Source organism: Eutrigla gurnardus (assembly GCF_963514095.1).
Source record: "Eutrigla gurnardus genome assembly, chromosome: 9".
In the NCBI taxonomy this organism is placed as follows: Eukaryota; Metazoa; Chordata; class Actinopteri; order Perciformes; family Triglidae; genus Eutrigla; species Eutrigla gurnardus.
The window spans coordinates 23593672-23613803 of record NC_139923.1 but is presented as its reverse complement, the minus strand read 5'-3'; the positions used below and the strand labels follow the sequence as shown (position 1 = coordinate 23613803).

Sequence of the window (20132 nt, the reverse complement as noted above, 5' to 3'; positions counted from 1 at the left end):
CACGGAAACTAAGAGAGAGAGAGAGAGAGAGAGCGAGAGAGAGAGAGAGAGAGAGAGAGAGAGAGAGAGCGCGCGAGAGAGACTCGTCCCGCCACTGCTCGTGCGCGTGCGTCGTACTGTCACTCTGGAGGTTGACTCTCGTGCCGGACAGCTGCAGCAGCCCAGCTCGCGGCATGTGTGGACCTGGGCGAGGGGGTGCGTCCGTTTGACCAGCGTCGATTTCAGTGAAGCCAGTCGACACAGACGGGGGACAAAGCGTTCAAGCGTAGTGACAGTGTTTTTGGTGACGGCTTCCCCCCCACCCACCCAAAAAACAACCCGGACAGGCTTGGGAGATAATGAGAATAGTGGATTTGGTGTCTTCTCGTAGGTACAACGCAGCGGAGGGGAAGTCACTCCGAAAGGTAAGCAGCGACGAAGGTTAGCTACTGAACATTGGCGTCTCTGCTATGCTGTTTCACGCTTCACCCAGCGTATAATACATGTAATCTTTATCCGGTGTGTTTTGACAACTTTCCCACTGATACAAACAAGGAGAGGAAGCAGTGACAACTAGTTTTAACGTCTGATGCGCGCGGGCAGCTCTGGATACCGTTAGCTTGTGCTCGCGGGTGTGCACGTGACGTATGGTTATGGAAATGTATGCTGGTTGTTGTTCTGGGAACATACACCGTTTATTGGAAAGAGTAGACGGTATGGCTAGCTTGAGAAACCCTCTGCGGTACGAACAGTGACCGAGCGCTTCTCTAAGGGGGATTTCTGGTTTTGCACCACTCTTTCTTGGGCTTTCCAACATTTAAAATGGCATTTAAAAAAACCACCATGATGGCTTTCCTCAATGTTATGGTTCACAGACGGCATATGTTTGCCATGTCTGGGGTAGCAAGCCATTCCCAGCCTGTCTCAGTGTTTTTAACGTATGTACATAGTAGCTACGAGCCAAGCGTCAGAATCAGGAAGTGTACTCGTGACGTGCATTTCATTCTAAAGGGATAACATGGGTTCTTGTTATTGGAGCGAGCAGGATTGTATCACACACCACAGATGCTCCAGCATCCAAAAGTAGGCCAGGTGGTTACTGGTCTGTATGTCATGTCATGCGTGGTCCCCCTCTGGAAAGTGAACTGGGCGTCTCGCTGGTTCGAGCCTGGAGGTGGGGGGGGGGGGGGGGGGGGGGGGAGGTTACAGACAGTCTGAGTGAAAGGTCTCCAGCAGGATTTAGCTCTCATCCTCTACCAGATGTCTGCTGGTCATCTTCTTTGCTGTCATTTGACCCCTCCCCTCCCTCCATTGTGTTTTTGTTTTCAACGTGATGTAGCAGATGTGCGTGTCACTAATGGCAAGTGCACATTATCTCTAGCCATCTCGCCACATTAAGTGTCATTGGTGTAATTGGTGTGCATCATTGTTTGTGAAGGCATGTGGATGAGGCTGATTCAATATTTGTTGTGTTTGTGCGCATGCCCATCTGCAGTATCAAAGTACAAAGCAGTCCACAGTTTGTCATCAGAGGTTTATATAATTGGGAGGGGTTTTTTTTCTTCTTTTGGCCATGAGATGAGACATGCACGTGGCCACAACATGCATGGTGCGTTTTTAATTTTTACCATGTTTAGCCTTAGTGTGTCACAGTGTGTGACTGTACTTTGTGTGATGAGTAGCATGTGAGCCCTCTTTACCACCGATCTCTAAGCATTTATTTTCTCATCATTGTGTCCCTCTCTTTGTAGATTTATGATCACAGAGTTAAAGTCCCATTGAGTCGACCAATCGTCAGTTTTCGTGTGATTTCGTGGTGGTTTGATATAAAAGACAAATTATTTTTTAATCAATTTTAAGTCAAGAAAAAGCGTTAACTTTGTGCTTTGCTGGAGCAGTTTGATCTTTGAACAGCTAAATCCAGCTGTATAGTTTGACTTTAAAAAATGGGTGCAAACTGAATTTGTATCTGTAGAACGGTTTCAGGGACTTGAATGTGAATGTGGTCCATGAATGGACCTTGGTCAGCTGCATTAGCCTTTTTTTTAGCACTCTCAGAGTTGGTGGTTTTCTTAATTTTCCTACTGTAAATTCCCACTTATGTCACTGCATGAGGAGTCAAAAAGCATCAATGTGTATACTCTTTCATGGATGGAAGCATTGGAGCGACATTGCAAATTCTACATTAAGCTCTATTGATGGAAAACATCAATTCAATAGAATGAAATCGTTTTGTCACTATTAGACCAAATCTAACGTTCATCAACAGTTCTCTCGTAACCTCGTAACTTATCTCGTCAATCAGCAGCCTTCATTGTATTCCATTGTGATATAATATTATTTCAGTGGAGAGGCATCAATAGCCTTTTTGTCTGCCTGAATGGCGGCTTTATGATGGGCGTCTAAGGCCCAATGCTTGGTGTCACAAAACGCGCCAGATAGTGAAGCGTTTTGCCAACCATAAAAAAAGACAGAGAGGCTTTAGCCCTGCAGTTTGGCTCATGAAAAGTCTTTAAAGAGTTTCAGCATTTTCCATATCCTTGCTTATTTTGGTCAGGGTAACACGGACATGGAGCCTATCTCTCCACACAGTTACAGCCTGGATAGATCACACTCACATTCACACCTACGTGCTATTTCCAGCTCAACAGACATGCATGTTCATGGACTGAGGGAGGAAAACCTCGCAGACACAACATGCAAAAGCTTCAACTGACCGCTAGATTTGAACCCACGACAGCGCTCATGATATTTCTGACCTAATACTTGGATATCCACAATGCTACAATGATGATCATGATAGTGAAAAGTGGAAAAAAACCATCAAGAATGTGTTAATGGCCTAGTTAATACAGTAGAAGCATTGTTCTTAAAACGGCATCCCATCACATTAATGCAATCCTTAAAGCTAAAAGACAACATTTCTGTTATACCACAATATTGTAAAAGCCCAAATCTTACACCATATCTAGTCTTATCTCATTTCATGACACAATATTACACTGTATGAATTATCACCTAGCTCTATTTATATGGTTGACACATGTCTAGAATGGCCATGACTGCTAAATGAATAATCACTCAACAGAACATTTGATAACTGATTAATCATTTAAGTAATTTAACTACAAGAAATAACAAACTGTTCTTAAATTTGAGGCTACACTACCGTTGAACCGTTAGATGGTCACACTGAAAACTGATACACCCCTGAGAAGATGAGTGATGGCACAATGGGCTAATAGCCCATGTAGTTGTTTGTCTTTTGGCATTTGTATAAAGGCCAACTTGGGCCGACTTGGAATTCCCCCTCTATTAAAGTCAATACTTTGTGTCTCTTTTAGATGCCGCTTCAGATTTGTTTTTTTGCTCCAAATACTGAACCTCCCTGTGCTGTTGAATCATGGTGAAGTCACAGTTTCCCTCCAGCATGAGGCTGCTCCCCTTCCATGACCCATGTATTATAATCCTCAGTTTCTGTGCTTGTAAACGTACCTTGAACATGAAAACTATGATAACCAAATCACCAGTAGATTGCATGCAGACGCAAACATCATTCCTCCTTAGATTAGAGGTCAACTGACTTTGGTCTGGTTGGGCCTTTCTCATAAACACTATGCATTTACCTTTTTTATTTATTTAAACAGTTTGGCATTGTAAGAAGCTGTTCTGTAGTGCATTGCAGACTTTATAGTATACAAGTGAGTATTGGAACTTGAGTTGTAGTGAGCTTCTTGACCTGGTCATCTAGATGCAGTGAAGGAAGTTTGTGTTGCATCAAGTACATTTGTGGAGTTTGAAGACTATTTATTTTTAAAATGACTTGTGAGATACAAGCTGGAGTTTAAAAATAACATGAAAGTCAGCGTGAGGTTACATAACTTCCCGAAATATCGTGTATTTCCCATGCACATTTCTTAACCTTGTGTGTCCAAAGATTGTATGATGTAATAGTGCCAGTTTGTATAGATGGCACTAGCTATTTAAATTTGAGACGAGATCTTTTCTTTGGCTCCACTGCAAGTATTATAACTCTATCCTTTGCTAGGAAGAGGATCCATTTATGAGAATGTGGCTTTCTCAGCAGGGTCCTGTGGTTTTGTGTTTATGAATACTGTTCCCTTGACATTCCTGTCCTCCTCATACCACCCCTCGAAAATGTGCTGCCACTCTGGGAAACAAGGCCTCTCTGGCTGGCCTGTGACTCCAGCATCTGAAACTTTGTGTGGTCATTGTTATATTTAGATACCCCCCCCCCCCCCCCCCCCCCTTCCCCCCAGGTAATGGGGGAGACAGCAGCAAGGACCAGAGACGGTTCTCATGGTGAGATGATAGAGAGCTCTACTTCCTCAGACTCAGACTTGTTATTTCCTTTATTAAGCTGGGGGAAAATGTTATGTAGTTTAAGATTTTGCTGGTGAATCTGTGTTCTGTGTGCCCAGCTTTGGAAATACAATAAGGCAGAGTGATAATGATAATACAGAGTGGAGCAGAACAGAAAAGCCCCTTGGGGACAACGAGCTATTCTGAGCCATGTGCTTTTTTCCCCAGTCGCTGTGCTCTGGACGTTTCACCGCTGGGTCACACAGTCTCTGTGTCACTGCTATTTTCCATGCATAAACCCAAATCCTACAGCGTACAAAAGAATCAAGAGGGAGACAGAGGAAGGAGAGGCTCAGACAGCTAGAAAGACAAGGAATCTCTTGTTAAGGAGACTTAGTGTCTGGCCACCAGTGGTTTCTCTCAATGGCCTAATTTGGTATCATCATTCTCCCTGTTACTAATTTTCTAGTTTTTATGGATTCAGTGGTTGATTCAACTCAGTTGAGAGTAGATTAAGTTAGTTCGTCATGCTTTGCCGTGAGTTAATACCCACAATGTACGATTCCTGAGAGGAACCACTTTGGTAAGGGTAAACAATTGTCCATTGTCCATGCACCATCACACCTGCAAAACACGTGTTAAGCAGCATGGGGCTTTGACATTTGCATCCTTGCTGCCTGGTGGTGGTGGACGTGTTTTGTTTTTTTACATACACACACCATTTGTTGTAATGATTCATTATTATGGGGGACATGCTTGAAGATGCCAAACACTATGATACTTACTACATGTTTTACATCAGTTAGTCCAAATTGTTTAATATAATTAATCTATTGTGAATTGCTATTCCCAGTTGTGCATTGAGCAGCGTTACTGTACCTCTGAAGTCCATCTCTTTTAAAGAAAGAGACAGCTGTTGAGCATCTTGTATCAGCCCGCTTAGATCTCCTGTGGGGCAATTTAGTGATATTCTGAGTCTCTGTGGGGCTCCCTTTTTATATCATGACGTTGTTTTCAACTGCCAAGTCAGTGTTGTGTTGAGGGGAAATTGACAAAAGATCTGTTCAGCCTGAAAATGAATGCAGTCTGTGGCAGGAATATGTGAACCAGGACCGGAGCTACTTTATCAGCACAAAGAAATCCGTAGTATGTCTTTTATATTTCCACAGCTACCTTGCCCTTGCTGAAAATAGAGAAACTACCACTTCGAGCGATCTCTCTCTCTCTCTGCCTCTGATTAAAAAGCGGCGCTTTCAAACCATCTGGGACTCCAGACGTCTTTGTGTGGAAATTAGAGCCATGTGGTCCCTTGTTAGCCTCCTTCCTTTGCTGAACTGGAATGATATGCTTGTTCTCCACAATCACCACCCTACAGCGTTAAACTAATGTAATGACTGGGATGATAACACAGAGTGCATTGCTATACATCCTTTGAAGTTCATTGCTGTGAAGTGTATCACTGCAGTAATTACTCATATGATTTACCACAATTGCTACATTTAATGTGTTTTATGATGTCTTAAGAGGGTCCTATATACATGCAAACCCATTCTTTAGCATAGATGCCATGGGATTTAGGTGGAGACAGACAGATAATGGCTCAGTCACACAAATGAGAGGCATGTGATAAAGTTGTCTGTCACATTACTAGAAACCCCTTGATGTACGGTGTGTAAGTTATTTCACCTAATTTTACATTTGAGATCTTTTGAATGCAAAAGCAAAGGTTTTAAGGACACAAAAACATAGTTGCCTTTGGTATTTTGTGGGACGATCATTTCAGTTCAGCATGTGCAAGACAGTAATACCAAGTGATAAATAACACATGTATGATGGAAGAGGCATGGTGTGGGAGACACTTGTGCTCTGCGAGGTTAACCAGGTTGAATGAGTGCATGGCCGGAGATTGTCTGATCTCACAGCCAGCGACTAAACATTCAGTGGTTTAAAAAAAAGCATACATCTGTTGTGTCCTCCTCCGTCACGCCATCAGCAGTTTGGCGAGGATGTCGGAGTGCCAACCACAAAGAAGGTGCTCTGAATTTTGACCAGATCTCAGAATTAGACAGGATAGGATCTTATTTCTGTCCTTCATTCTGTCTGTATAAACTTTCCACACCCTGATGGAGTTTCACTTAAGGGTTGCAGCTCATGATGCCTGCCCACTGATAAACGCATACTTTGCATACACACTTCTGACTATCAGTTCTGTGTGGCTCGCTGGACTCAGAGTTTCCAGGCTCCTACAGTTAGCTGACTAGTGCCAGACTCCTTCTAATCTCAGGCTGTCATTCTGACTTTGCTCTTGTATAATCCTCAGCCTTAGCTCTGACTGCTGCTCAGATTAAGATTGATTATACGCCAAAAAGAGAGATGATTATGGATCAAGGAAATGCTGATGTATATGTAAAAGAGGACATGTACTTTATCATCCTAGTGAAATTGGGTAAAGTGTAAACAAATGCAGAATGTATATACTGTATGTTCAGTATCAGTGTAACAATTTCAAATTGAATGTCATAATTTAATTCTGCTAATGTGTAGAGCAATGCCAATCTTGGCCTCATTTTCTCTTACTTTTTAAAATTGTCATCATCAGCTAACCTTACTTGGCTTCAAAATAGGAATAAATGGCCCTTTGTTGTGCCAAGGCTGGCATGGGCTCCAGCTTTACTCTCAGTAAGTCTTTGCAATGAAATAACATGTCCTGCCTCATGGAAATGTGAGTATTTAAGAGTGTTTTTGTGACACTTTGGGGCATGCGTACTTTCAGAGGTGGGATATTCTGGTGAAAAATCAGTCAAGGAGGTTCTGACAGCCATATATCTGCCTAAAGCCATGTTAATAGCTGGATGTGATTCAGAGCGCTGTGCAAGCCGTTTGTGGTTACAACGCTGCACTGAGAACTTATATACGCAAGCTAGATTTAGAGCTCTATGTCATAACAGGAAATAATGTCACATAGGCCCCAGGCTCGAGGACTTGCATCCTGTAAGCAAGCAGGTTATCAAAATGTATCCATAGTGGCTTTTCACTGCATAGTCATTGTGCATTAATTATGCAATCCTGGCTGTCATTTTACTGTCTATACTGGCCTACATACTACTTTCTCACCACGTCTGCCTCACTCCGCCTACATTGTGAGAGATGTGAAAGGATTGCGGTTGTTTTCTTTTTTTTTTTTACGTAGAATATGCAAATACCTATTGTCGTGTCCCTGGACTTTTCTCCCATCTGAAATGTTCAGCTTGTAATCTCCTTAAAAGCTGTGAATATTTGACATCTTTATGAATATTTTTCACTCTATATTTGTTCTCACTCCTAAAGACACACACACACACACTCCTCCAGGTGTGATATTTGACTGTATTTGCGTGATCTCTCTCCCACTCAGTGACCTCTGCTGATTACTCACTTCTTTCCTCCAGCTTCCATCTGTTTGACACCCTGATCCCCGCCACAACCAGCCACCGTTCTAGCCACCACTTGAAAAGAGCTGTTCAAAGTAAATTCCTTTGCACCAACCGTAAGATGTGATACTTTTGACGGATCGTCCATTTAGGAGGGCCTCAGCTGTGTTGGTGACTCACAAGCAAAATACCAGTACGGTTAATGTGAACTGACCACTTTGCGGTATTACTCATGCTGTTCTTGCTGACTCCAAACACCAAGTCTGGATAATTTGAAGTTGTGTCTATAAAAGGGTTTTCCTTGGTTGGAGTAACACCCGTTTTGTTGTCACACTCCTGTTGCAGTTCTCATTGAACCTGTTGTTGAAGGAGTGGTGGCCACCGGTTTCCTTTTCTTCCTGACCCCAACACAATACTATCAGTAGTCTGGAGACTCAACACAGGAAGTAAGCAGCTGGAACCTAAAGATGAAGCACAACGGAACGTTTAAAGCAATTTACCTTGTGGACGCTGGTGATCGAAAACATCTCGCAGTATCCCACGTGCAGCTTGAATGGAAAACATCTCCGTTTTATTCTTTCACACTAACATGACAAACATCAAGGCTCTAGAGGGCCTCTGGAAGTTAGTCACGTGTTGCCAAGGATATGTCTCACGATATTTGCTAGTCATATATGGCCATGTCTTGACTTGGTAAAATGATTCATCTGTGAAATGAGAATTTTAGTCAGGGAAAGAAATGATTTTATGATAATGAACACAGCCCTTATTAAGCTAAGTGAAATAATTTTAGGGGAACGCTTTACTTTAAATCCCCCTAATTAGCATTTATAAGCCATATCTATTCAAATAAACAGCTTTTCAACACAATTTTTCACTCTGTTTCTGTAAAACGTCTCTGTTCAGACAACATTTTAATACCATCCACCCCTTGAGAGGGCGACAACACCAATCTCAGCTGATCTTTATCTAATTCTATCCCTAAGCTTTGCGACAGCAAAGCAGACAGACATGTTCCCCTGAAACTATGATGTAGGCAAGGTTAGAGCCATGTTAATGGCACCACATTGAAGACTGCTTACTCAGCCATTCAGAAAAATATGCCGACGCGTGGAAAAACCTGAAATAGTTTGACCTGAGACGGACAAGAGAAGGGAAACTGTAAAAAGGAAAGCATAAAACAGCAGAGGCCATTTGTTCAGTGGTCTGATTTCACTCCACACCTGTTAGACAAGAGACTCAGCTGTTGTTTTGGTGGAGAAGACTGGTTGCTGGGGGTTTGGGGTCTATATGGTTGAGGGACTTGGTACCTGATGAAAAGCATAAAATAAAGCTTCCGTTTTGCTTTCTCACTCATTAATCTGGCGGTGGCTGTTCTCGGATCAAGCTTTTAATTATGTTATGGAAATGTCACATTGTTTGAGACGAAATGTGTTGTGGTCAGCGCGAGGCTTGGGATGTAGGGAACAGTTGTGTGAGGTGGCAGGTGCCTCACACCTGTTGCTGCAAGGCACGTCAGACATGTACACCGCCTGAGGCCTCGGCTGGCTACACGTGTTGTCAAACGTCACTGAAAGTATTCAGTCACAGCATTTGTTGCAATGGGTTTTCCTTATAGCGAAAAAAAAAACTGTTGCTCTTGAGGTATACTTTACTCAGATGAGGACCTAACACTTGTTCTATGTTTAGCTCTTACTTTATCGTCAATGATACGTTGTGGTTTCTTTGTTTCCTTCTTTTGACAAATGTACTTATTGTAAGTCGCTTTGGACAAAAGCGTCTGCTAAATTACCTGAATGTAAATGTAAATGTAGTCTGTAGGTCATTCAACAAATCGGATACTGCATTTTAGGTTGCTTCACGATGGACAAAAGCCTTGTTTTCTATCTTGTTGCTTGAAATAAACATCATAGTAGCAGGTGGTCCTTAACCCAGATGCTATGGAGTATATTCAAGAGGTGTGACTGGCCTGGGTTTTGTATCTCCTGTCATCTACTGTGCCTGCTAGGCATATTCTTCATATCCAAAAAGCACTCTGAGATGGTAGTCTGCTAAACGAGAGTTGAGGCTGTTCTTTCTTGGGTGATTATTTGGCTCCGACGACTGTTAACCAGCCAAGCCTGCTGCCAGAGCTCATCAGCCCCTCTTGGAGGCTACAGCCAGACTTAGAAGGTCAGCATGGGGTCAGGGAAAGGTTTTACTCCGAGAAGAAGGGAGGGGTGAGGCTCCAGGAGCATCAGAGTTCTGGTTTCACCAACAGCTCAGGGCTCAGATACGTCCACATTCCACATAGTACCAATGCATATCTACACCTACATATTACAGAAACATAAAACACCATGACTCTCACTCTGTGTCTCACTTCATACATGCCTTTCATGACCCACTGGCCTACTGTGGCTTGTGATTAACCCACTAACAGCCTTGGTATGACACACAGATACAGATACATGCTTTCTTTCTCCGTGAGTGACTCAAATTCAGAATCCTTTTACAGGGCAGTATACTGTAAACATCCCCCAGTAATACAGGACAGGATAAGCAGTGACTGATAATGGATGTTGTGACTATTTCTGCTATTTTTTTTAAATAGCAGATGATGTAATGTTCAGTATACCACGAATTAAAAGTCACACTCAGAATCTGTAAGCAGAAGTCTAGTTTGTTGAGGGCACACCAACAGGACGTTGCTGATAGCCTTGTGGCTTTTTCGCAATGTGGCCGCTTATAGACTCCATAATGTTACACGCAACGTCTACTTTTAAAGAACAACCATTTGAATAATTTGTCAGATGTGCTACTGTTTACTTTTGGGGTTTGGTGATGGATAAGGGAGTAAGAAAGCTGGTAATATGTTGATTTAATGGTGGGGCGAGGGATTTCTGATTCTGATGAATGCCGTTTTTGTTTGCTTCCTTTCAGATTTTGACATGAAGAAGGACATAGACACATTGATAGCAGAGGAACGCGCTGATATCATCTCTAAATATGACAAGGTGAGTGTGTGTCTCCGACAAAACTCAGGACATGTATGATAATCACAACACGGATTGGGCGATAATTAAACATGATGTTACATAATGAGATTTTGGCTTTGTTGCCAGCCCTGCCTGCAAAGTTAATTATCAACAGGCAGTGGAAATGAGATTACTAGGAATGATCAATTAATGTGTGTCTGTGTGTGTGGGATAAAACACTTTTATGTGGCCCATTACAAACAGAAAAACAAGATAATTAAAAAAGTGTTTAGTGGGTTTAATGACAGAAAATACCTTATCCTTGTGTTCACTGGTTACCCAGCATGTTTGCTCTATCTGTATGACAGATGCACCACAGTATGTTCTAATCGGGGTATCGGTATGTGGTTGTTTTAGGGCAGACAGGAGGGTGTCAACATTGACCCATGGGAGGATGCTGACTACAGCATCTATAAGGTCACTGACCGCTTTGGCTTCCTGCAGTAAGTTACCTTCTGAACGCTCTGACGGCTTCTTCGTAGCGGTTTGATTTCTAAAATTCTGCTCCTCTTCTTCTCTTCTTTCTTTTTCTCTCTTTCATCTCTCTCATATTATGGTGATATCTTATATTAGTGCCAAACTCAGTTAATCCTCTCAGTGTCCATATTTCTAATACATGTTGTTTATCTCTGCTTTTCTAGTGAGAAAGAGCTGCCAACACCGAGTGCACTTGAGGAGAAGGTATCAACCGTTAACCTGCGTAACGTCTATTAACGCCCTTTCACATATGCAGCGGACCACATGTATGTTTGTTTTCCCTTCCAGCAAAAGCAACAGGAGCTGGAGCGAGTGGAGAAATGGCTGAAGATGGTGAAGAAGTGGGACAAGTACAGGAACAGTGAGAAGGTGTGTACAACTCAGTAGTGCTGGACATGCCAACATGCCGTTTCAATTTAGCACGTTCTTCCCCTTTTCATCCTACTTAACTATTTGATGTATTATTTCTGCTTCTGTTTTTCATTCCCCTTTTAAGTAAAGTTTATCCCCTTTTCTTCCCCCCTCTCTGGTCTAGACAGTTATACATAAGTGCCTGTGATGAATCCTTGTCATAGATCCAACAAGGCTACATCCTATAAAGCAGCCTTCATAATCTCTCTTCTAGTTGTTGTTGTGGTGTCTCTTTTTCACATCTGTTCATACGTCACATGTGTTTCAGTTGATAAAGCGTGTATATAAAGGCATCCCTCTGCAGCTGAGAGGCCAGGCCTGGGCCTTGCTTCTGGACATAGAGAAAGTCAAACAAGATAACGTTGGAAAATACGAGGTATGACTCTTAAAAGTGATGAAAATTGCTATAAAAAAATGCCGACACTGAAAGGTGAATTCCGGCTTTTAAAGACACAAACATATTTGTCCTTTTCTCTGTCTTCCAGAGAATGAAGCTGCAGGCTCGTAACTACTCCACAGAGATCAAACAGATAGACTTAGACGTCAACAGAACCTTCAGGAACCACATCATGTTCATGGACCGCTATGGAGTCAAGTGAGTTCTTCGCTTCACTGAGAAAAAAGCCACGTTGAACGGCTTGGACTTCAGTTTGTTACATCAGTCATTTTACAGATCCCAAATGTTTATCAAAGCAAACACTGTGAGTCCTCTGATCTGAAGCCTGTCACGTAACAAATGTCTTCAACCCCTTTTGTGTTTGTATTTTCTTCCTCACCTCACATGTACACACACACACACACACACACACACGCACAAACCCAAAGCGGTGGTTTCCTCCTCTGTGTTTTATTAGCCTTCCTGTCAGTGCATGAAGCCCCACAGGAAATGGCATTCATACAGAGTGTGCACCAACGGTTCAGAATCACACTGCCCGCATCATGCCAATACATTTAAAAAGATAGATTAAACGTGCAATAAATTAACTTCAGACCTCAATTTTGTGGGACAACCGCTAGTTTGAACACCTGTAAGCTACTGGTTTGTTCTTGTCAGTGCGACTGAGCGTCCTCCTCTTGCTCTTTGTAACGTACTTCCCCTTTAATTCGACGGCATCAAGTCCAAACAGACCAAAACACCGCTCCATCCTGCTTGGCGGCCCACTCCTTCCCTGCAGGTCAACAGCTGTCTCACTCACCGCGAGACACTGACAGCTATTTCAAGCTGCTTTTCCTGCCTCTGTCTGAAAGACATGTATTTACTATAGAGGTCTGGAGGGGAGACATCCTCTCTCGTCTACATTATATTTGTTAATGCTACAATAGCTGCCATGTGTTCAGAAATAGTTGAGACTCCAGATGCTGCACACAACCCTGTGGTCATAGAAACTGGACAGAAGCTGCATGCTTTGGAGAATATAATGTGATATAAATCGTTTTCCGTTTATTGAGCCCTAAATTCTTATTTCCCTTTTTGATTGTTTTTTGTTACTCCAGCACAGATATCCTCTCCCGCATGCCCTTCATCAATACTTAAAAGCAAAGCTGGCTAGCTCAGGCTTATGACCACCGGGCAGAGGAACAGATTGTTCAGGCACTCACGCTCTCAGATTTATACAAACAGTACCAGCACGATACAATGAAGCCAGGGATTGTCATCCTCCCCAGACATATTTGCAGCTGTTTTAGGTCTGTTGTCTGTCGGCGGTGATTGATGGGGTTAATTTAGGGATGAGGTGACTGAGAAATCATTACTCATGTGGCCTCTGGGAATTTTCATGGCGTAAACCCCAACACACATTGTTTCAACTTGCACGATTGTTGCTAAGGAACTACATCCTCATTTTAACTGGTGGTTTCTTTGTTCCCTCTCTAGGCAGCAGGCACTGTTTCATGTATTAGCAGCTTACTCTGTCTACAACACGGTAAGTGTGTGTGTGTAGGTGATAGATGCATACCTAAGCGTGTGATAGGTAATGTGAAAGAATCTTGTGTATGCTGGCTGAGCACGTCAGAGGCGCAACAGTCCATAAAGTGTCTTAGTTTCCATACAATAAAGAACAGGCCAAGCACTCTAAACCCATCTGTTCTCATTCTTGTTAAGAGCCTTGGGTGAGATCTTTTATTTATGAGTGTCGTGCTGCCTGTATGTACAGCCAGACCACCAGTGAACCCACACCGAAAGCCAGCGCCAGACTAAGTTCCCCCTTTGACATTACTTATTGTTTAACAAAGAAAATGCAAATTTGTTTTCTTGATTAAAGATACACAGTCAGAAAAATGATAAACATTAGATTTTGCTCACCCTCAAGTACTCACTCGTCATGACGGCCCACAACAGGATTTCATCCCTTTTTTAAAAATTAACAACATTCATTTGTAATCTAAAGAGTCTCCGTAATGTGTTTGAAATGCAGTTGCGGTTGATGAGGTTAGACATAATGATTTCTTGCATCTACTTTAAAGTCGTTCTTTCTCACACCACAAGCCAGAGTTTGTCTCTGTAGGGTGAAATCTGGCAAGGATTCTCTGTGTCATCACGTATTTACTAGCCTGCATCTCAACATATGGACGTAGATTCATCCGTGTATAATAATTCTCGTATAAGCACAGATTGCTGCCGTCTCGTAGGGATATAAATATTACCATTCAGAGACGAACTTGTGTACATTACGTTAAATCTCCCTAAGCGCTAACACAATCCAAGTCTGTTTGTCTGATTGGGCTCTGTGTTCCTACACTGTAGAGGTGTTTGAGCCAGAGGAAATGGGCATATGCTGTTCCCTTTTTTTCCCTTTTCCCCTCTTCACACACTGCTCAGAAGAAAGTGGGTCAGTAGAGGAGAGGGGGGATGTGTTTGTCCTTATGCCACTGTGATGATAGTGAAGAATGTGGAGAATGTATAGTTTAACCTCAGCGTAACCTGATTATATTTACTGTATGTCCTTGAAAGGATACTTTTGGAGTGTCCATTTCTGGCTTCACAATAAATCTGCCTTAATATGGACAAATACCAACTGTGTGTGGTTTTGTGTATCTGTGCTTGCCAAGGGCAATTTGTTTAGCGTAAATCATTGAATCACTGTAGAGTCGAATTGGCGCTAAATCAAGTTGAAGACATGACATTACTGAGCGCGTATGTTGGGCTACGGTAAATATTTGAACAACCATCGGTAAAAGGGTTTACAATATCGTAGCTGCATATACAGTAGGTCCTTGTGTGCGATATATATCCACTCACCTAGACAGTCTGGCTTCAGACCACATCAGGCATTCAGGTGCTCCCCCTGTCTCGGCCTGTGTCTGAGCGTGCTGTTTTAAATTATGAATAATTCCCTTCATTTGCCCATTCTGTTTAAATGAAGCCGTCTCTGCTGCTGTGTTCCCCCAGGAGGTGAGCTACTGCCAGGGGATGAGTCAGATCGCTGCCATCTTGCTCATGTACCTGAATGAGGAAGATGCCTTCTGGGCTCTGTCCCAACTCCTCACCAACGGCAAGCATGCAATGCACGGTGAGGGACGGAGAAAGAGATGCCGGCAGACTGATTCATGTTTTCATATCAAATATCACGACTGGCCCAAAACCATGTGCGATTTGTGAAGCTGTAACCTATTCCAGACAATGCTTAAAATATTTGTAAAAAATGTGTCAAAAATGTCATTTTATTAATGAGTGAAAGAGTTGAGGATTTAGATTCAAGTGATGGAAAAACAACAACAAAAAATTCCATGTCATGCCTATTTTTTCACAACTCTCCACTCTTATATTTTCATATAATATTCCTACAATATTGAAAGGGATATTGTGGATCTTGTCATGTCTTCTCAGTGCCCTCAAATGTAATAAATATTAGTGTAACCACCATTCATGGCCTGCGGATTTCATTTCACTTTTCTAGGCTTCTTCATCCCAGGATTTCCCAAGCTGCACCGTTTCCAGGCCCACCATGAGCTGATCCTCTCTAAAATGCTGCCAAAGCTGAAGAAACACCTGGTGAGTTACATCTGCACGACCGATGCATGAGACATAGTGCTAAAGTGCGTGGGCTCGTTTCTCATTATTTGATTAATGTGTGTTGCAAAAGTTCACGTTCACAATGTTACATCGGCTCCAAGAGTCTGAGCTGGAAAGTGAGATTTATAATGGAACAGGTTATGAGGAGTGACTTCCCAAAGAGACTATTCCTCATTCATTCTCGCCCCACAGGACAAGGAGCAGATGACGACAGGAATTTACACCACCAAATGGTTTCTGCAGTGCTTCATTGACAGAGTGAGTATTTCCTAAAGAACACAAACTGCATGAATCGTCTTCCCCCGTTTATATCCATTGCCAGGCCTATTCTGCATTGAAACTCATTAATCAGTATATCGTGCTGCGTTCCATTGCTTCTACTTTTTGAACATGGAACCACCATCTGGGGTTGTTATGTTATTATTTTAATCCGCTGCTGTGTCTTACATAATAGACCCCGTTCACCCTCACCCTGCGTTTATGGGACATCTACATCATGGAGGGAGAGAAGACGCTATCTGCCATGGCATATACAACCCTCAAGTTACACAAGAGTGAGTATTAGGATAATTGCATGATCTCCCGTGCCGTGCCGTGCCGTGCCGTGCCGTGCCGTGCTGCATGAGTCAAACCAGTTTTACGCCCGGATACAGCCGTGGCTGCTGTTGCTATACCAGTGTTGCACGCTGCCTCTCGCTTGGCTGCCTACTAACTGGAAGGCTTACATAATGCAAGTCAGCGGTTGCTGTGGAGAAGAATCTAAAGCTGACTTTTCATTGGCTGCCTGCATGAGCATCACCTCAGCACGGTTACATTCTTTTGATGGGCCATTTCTGTACTTTTTAAGGCCTGTGTTGAAGTCTGTAACCATCTAATTTCTATTCCTGGTTCCTATCGCAGAGGTTCCCTAACGGGTAACCTCGTAGATTAAGATTTCCCACGTTAATTTGTCTCGTCTGTGCTGTGTGTGTCCAATCAGAGCGCCTGCAGAGGTTTCTGCTAGAGGACCTGAGGGAGTTTCTCCAGGAGCAGGTGGCTGTTTCTTTCTTCCTGCCTGATGATTTGGTGGTTGAACACTTACAGGCTGCCATGTCTGAACTCCGCAGTAAAAAACTGGACCAACCTCCTCCAGGTGCAGTTGTGTTTTCTTACCGTTTAATTTCAGTGTCGGGCTACATTCACATTCAAAGCTACATTTACATCCTTGCTTGATATATTCCTCCCACATCTCTTCTTTCCTTTTTTTTAGCCAAGTCAGATGAGCAGCCAAAGAAACCTCTGGGTCAAGAGAGACCCGTTCTCCATCTGCCTCTGCAGCCTGACTCTCCTCTGGAGGTCAAAGTAAATCTGCAGCCCCACAGCCAAGCCGATACCGAGGTTCAGCAGACAGACAGCATCACCCTACACCAGACCCCTTCTCCTGCAGAGCCCCAGGACTCGAGAACACCTCCTCTGCCTTCACCTGACCCTATTGTAGTCCACACAGAAGGAACACCTTCTCCTTTAAGGCCTTGTAGAGCGCCTCCGTTACCTCCAAAAGCACTCACACCCTGTACTGAGGTCGGGTTGGATGGAGATTTGAAGGAGCCCCTTCCAGAGGTTAGCCAGGCCGAAGAAGTGGGGAAGCGGGAGAACCAGCCTCGGGACCCAGAGACCGAGGAAGACCCCTTGGATTGGCCTCCACCGTATGAGCCCCCTGTTTTGGAAGCTCATGATGTGCAGATTGAGAAGGAGATCATGGACCTTCCAGATCTGCCACCTCCACCTCTCTTTAACACGGAGAAGAACAGTGAATCACCCTGCCCGGGAACTGGGACCGACCCAGAGCTCCAGCGGCGCCCTCCTTCTCCCCAGTCATCCTCACAACTGGTCACACGAACGAAGCTATCTCCAAAGCCATGCCTAAAACCACCCACATCGCTTGACCTCACACAGAAGAAAGCTCCTCCCTCAAAGCCCTTCCCTCCCCGTGCCTTTGCCACATCCTCCTCCTCTCCCAGACTTCCTCCGCCAAAGCCAACAAAGTTCCCAGTCTCTCTCCACGCCCCGGTGCCCATGGCTGACCGACGGCCCTCCAACACCTCTCAGTATGACAACCTTTCTGAGGCCGATGACGATGACCGCTACCTGGAGAGGCTGCTGGGTTCTACGCCTGAGGAAATACTCAGCATGCACGGCAATTCCCCACGTCCCACTGACAGAGATTATGATCCTGCTCTCTGCTCTCCGCCTCCACCTCCTATGTTCATCCCTCCTTCGCCTTCTTCTTTTCCTCCCTCACCGTGTGCCCTCCCCAGTTTGCCTCAGGAGCCAGAATATGAAGGAGAGGACAGCTGGGTGGAGAACTCCATCATCCCCCCTCCTCCAGCTAGTTTTGCTGACAGACTCTCTCCCTTCCAGTGCAGTGCTGGCGGCTGTTCCGACACACACAGAGCCACCTCGCCTGGTTACTCTAAGCCTTTCTCCAGGGGCCCCAGGGACCATTCTGCTTTCCCAGCCCCACTGTTGTACACCGGGTCTCCCCCAGGACACTCCAGGCCCTCAGGACAGTCGGCAGTAGGGGTGCCCTTGGTCCGGTCCAGCCCAGACTTTTGCAGGATGCCTCCAGGTGGACAGCAACTTCCCAAATCAGTGACCTTTTGAAGTATCTTTCAAGTGTTTCTGACTACGCCAACATGAACTCTGTTAATGCTTGATTCATTTTCAAAGCCATTTAAGAGGTGAAAGGCCAGTAGCTATTCGGTGTGTCGAGACTTTTTTTATTGATATGTATAGATGTATGTAATACTTGCACCTTTTTTTGGAAGGGCAGTTCACTTTTTAAGTGTCAAACTCGTATTTAAAACTGCTGTCCGCGTTACTGTTTGCTGCACAAAAAGTGAGTGTATTAACTCTCGTTTGTGTGCGAGACCAGATTTTGTCTTCATGTCAATGGGTGGTAATGAGAAATTTACATAGAAATAAGGTAATCTAATACCAGCTGAGGTTCCACTGGTGCTTCATCTCCAGTTAGTTTCATTTTTGTTCCAACAAGTGTCTTAACCTGATCGCAGTGCACTGAGGCTAGCTACTTAGCACAAGCGCTTTTGAGGCTGCAGACTAAGGTCACCTTCGCTAAAGCACCCAAAGCCTGTACATTTCTACTGCATTTATGGTCACCTGTGAGCAGGCTCACGCATCTTTAACAGTATATCAAACTGCAATGAGTAACTGTTTAATACAACACGGTTTCTTAAGGTCAATACTTGATAACAAAAGGACCGCTAAACAAGGTTGCACCAAAGTAGTTTGCGTGCAAACTTTTAAAATAATTGCTAAAGTTGCAACCACCAGCAACAGGAAAGAGAGTGCAATATGTCACTGGTGTATATAAGGAAGATGGTTTCATGTGACTGTGCGGTCAGGTATTTTCTTTTCTCTCGGGCAGGTAGCAGTGCGTTCTCTGTGGGTACTTTGCTGCTTTTTGGTTTTTAAATAGGATGTCCAATTTCAAAGAAATGGTTTCAGTGCTATATCTGTTTTTCTGACACTTGATTTCACAAGAATATTGTACTGTTTCATGCATCTATATACATTAATAAGGTGGAAATATAAGACTTCAGGATGTCATGAATGCAACATTTTGTCAGCAGAGTTGCATCAAAAATCCATGTCACAGTATTTACTGTATATGTAGCTCCATCTAGTGGTCAGACGTGTTACAGCTTGACAGAAGCAGACTTCGAGCTCTAAAATGAAGGCATTTAAGCACACACGTCCAGTGACGAGAGGCTTTTGAGAAGGCTAGCTCTGACCACTAGTCAAATGTTACCTATAACACCTATTTATGAAAGCACAATGTAAGCTAGACTCAAGAAAACAAGGACAGACACCATATTACACTGCTTTATACTGTCAGGAACCGGGGGAAAGAGGCAAATGAAGCAAAGCTGAATTTATTCATATGCGCAGGTATATTTTAGAGTCATTGCATAGAATGTGGTGTCCTTTTATTTTAATTGCTCGGAGCAAACGTTCTTCAGAGATGGAAGTTGAGCCATAACATACTGTACAAGGACCTAATAGTCAAACATGTTTGTATTGTTTCATGCAGTTATGTATTATGTTATATGTCTAAACTTCAGTTTTTGTTTCCTGCACTGACCAGCGTCATTACCAATTCTCTGTAAGTGTTTAGTTGATTTCTAATGGAGTTCCAGGTTACTGATAAAAAAAGAATCATTTTCATCTTAGGAAGTGATGTTAACGGATGTTTTATGGTTTGTTCATTAACTTTGGTCTCGCTGCTGCGATTCTTACCGAAGAACTTAAATCTCAGCCCGCACACGTGTATATGTGGCTTCCTGGAGTATCTAGTCATGTGACCAGACCTCCGATTGTACATCACTGCTCCTTTTTTCTGAATCTGGCCGACGTCGGCGAGGCGGGGGCTTATGTACATTTATGCAACTACTTATGTATTTTATAAAGAGATAAACCATACCCGTCCATTGTTTTGGCTTT

General features: G+C 43.5%; 1 protein-coding gene across 1 annotated transcript; it reads left to right on the top strand.

The window, feature by feature from the left end:
- The first annotated feature begins 75 nt into the window (after window positions 1-75).
- Window positions 76-20111, top strand: LOC311018170 (uncharacterized protein). Its single transcript, XM_084016989.1, has 14 exons — window positions 76-404; window positions 10635-10708; window positions 11087-11172; window positions 11371-11410; window positions 11495-11575; window positions 11886-11993; window positions 12103-12212; window positions 13491-13539; window positions 15006-15126; window positions 15514-15608; window positions 15822-15887; window positions 16084-16183; window positions 16609-16761; window positions 16879-20111. Exons 2-14 carry the CDS (start codon window positions 10643-10645, stop codon window positions 18270-18272), a joined length of 2469 nt encoding a protein of 822 aa, XP_083873115.1. The 5' UTR covers window positions 76-404; window positions 10635-10642; the 3' UTR covers window positions 18273-20111.
- Window positions 20112-20132: the final 21 nt, after the last annotated feature.

Bases quoted from the DNA above. Each gene is read 5' to 3' on its own strand.
- LOC311018170 (XM_084016989.1), top strand. From the start codon at position 10,643: ATGAAGAAGGACATAGACACATTGATAGCAGAGGAACGCGCTGATATC. The intron at 10,709-11,086 runs GTGAGTGTGTGT...TGGTTGTTTTAG, and splicing joins TCATCTCTAAATATGACAAG to GGCAGACAGGAGGGTGTCAA. The intron at 11,411-11,494 runs GTATCAACCGTT...TTTCCCTTCCAG, and splicing joins CGAGTGCACTTGAGGAGAAG to CAAAAGCAACAGGAGCTGGA.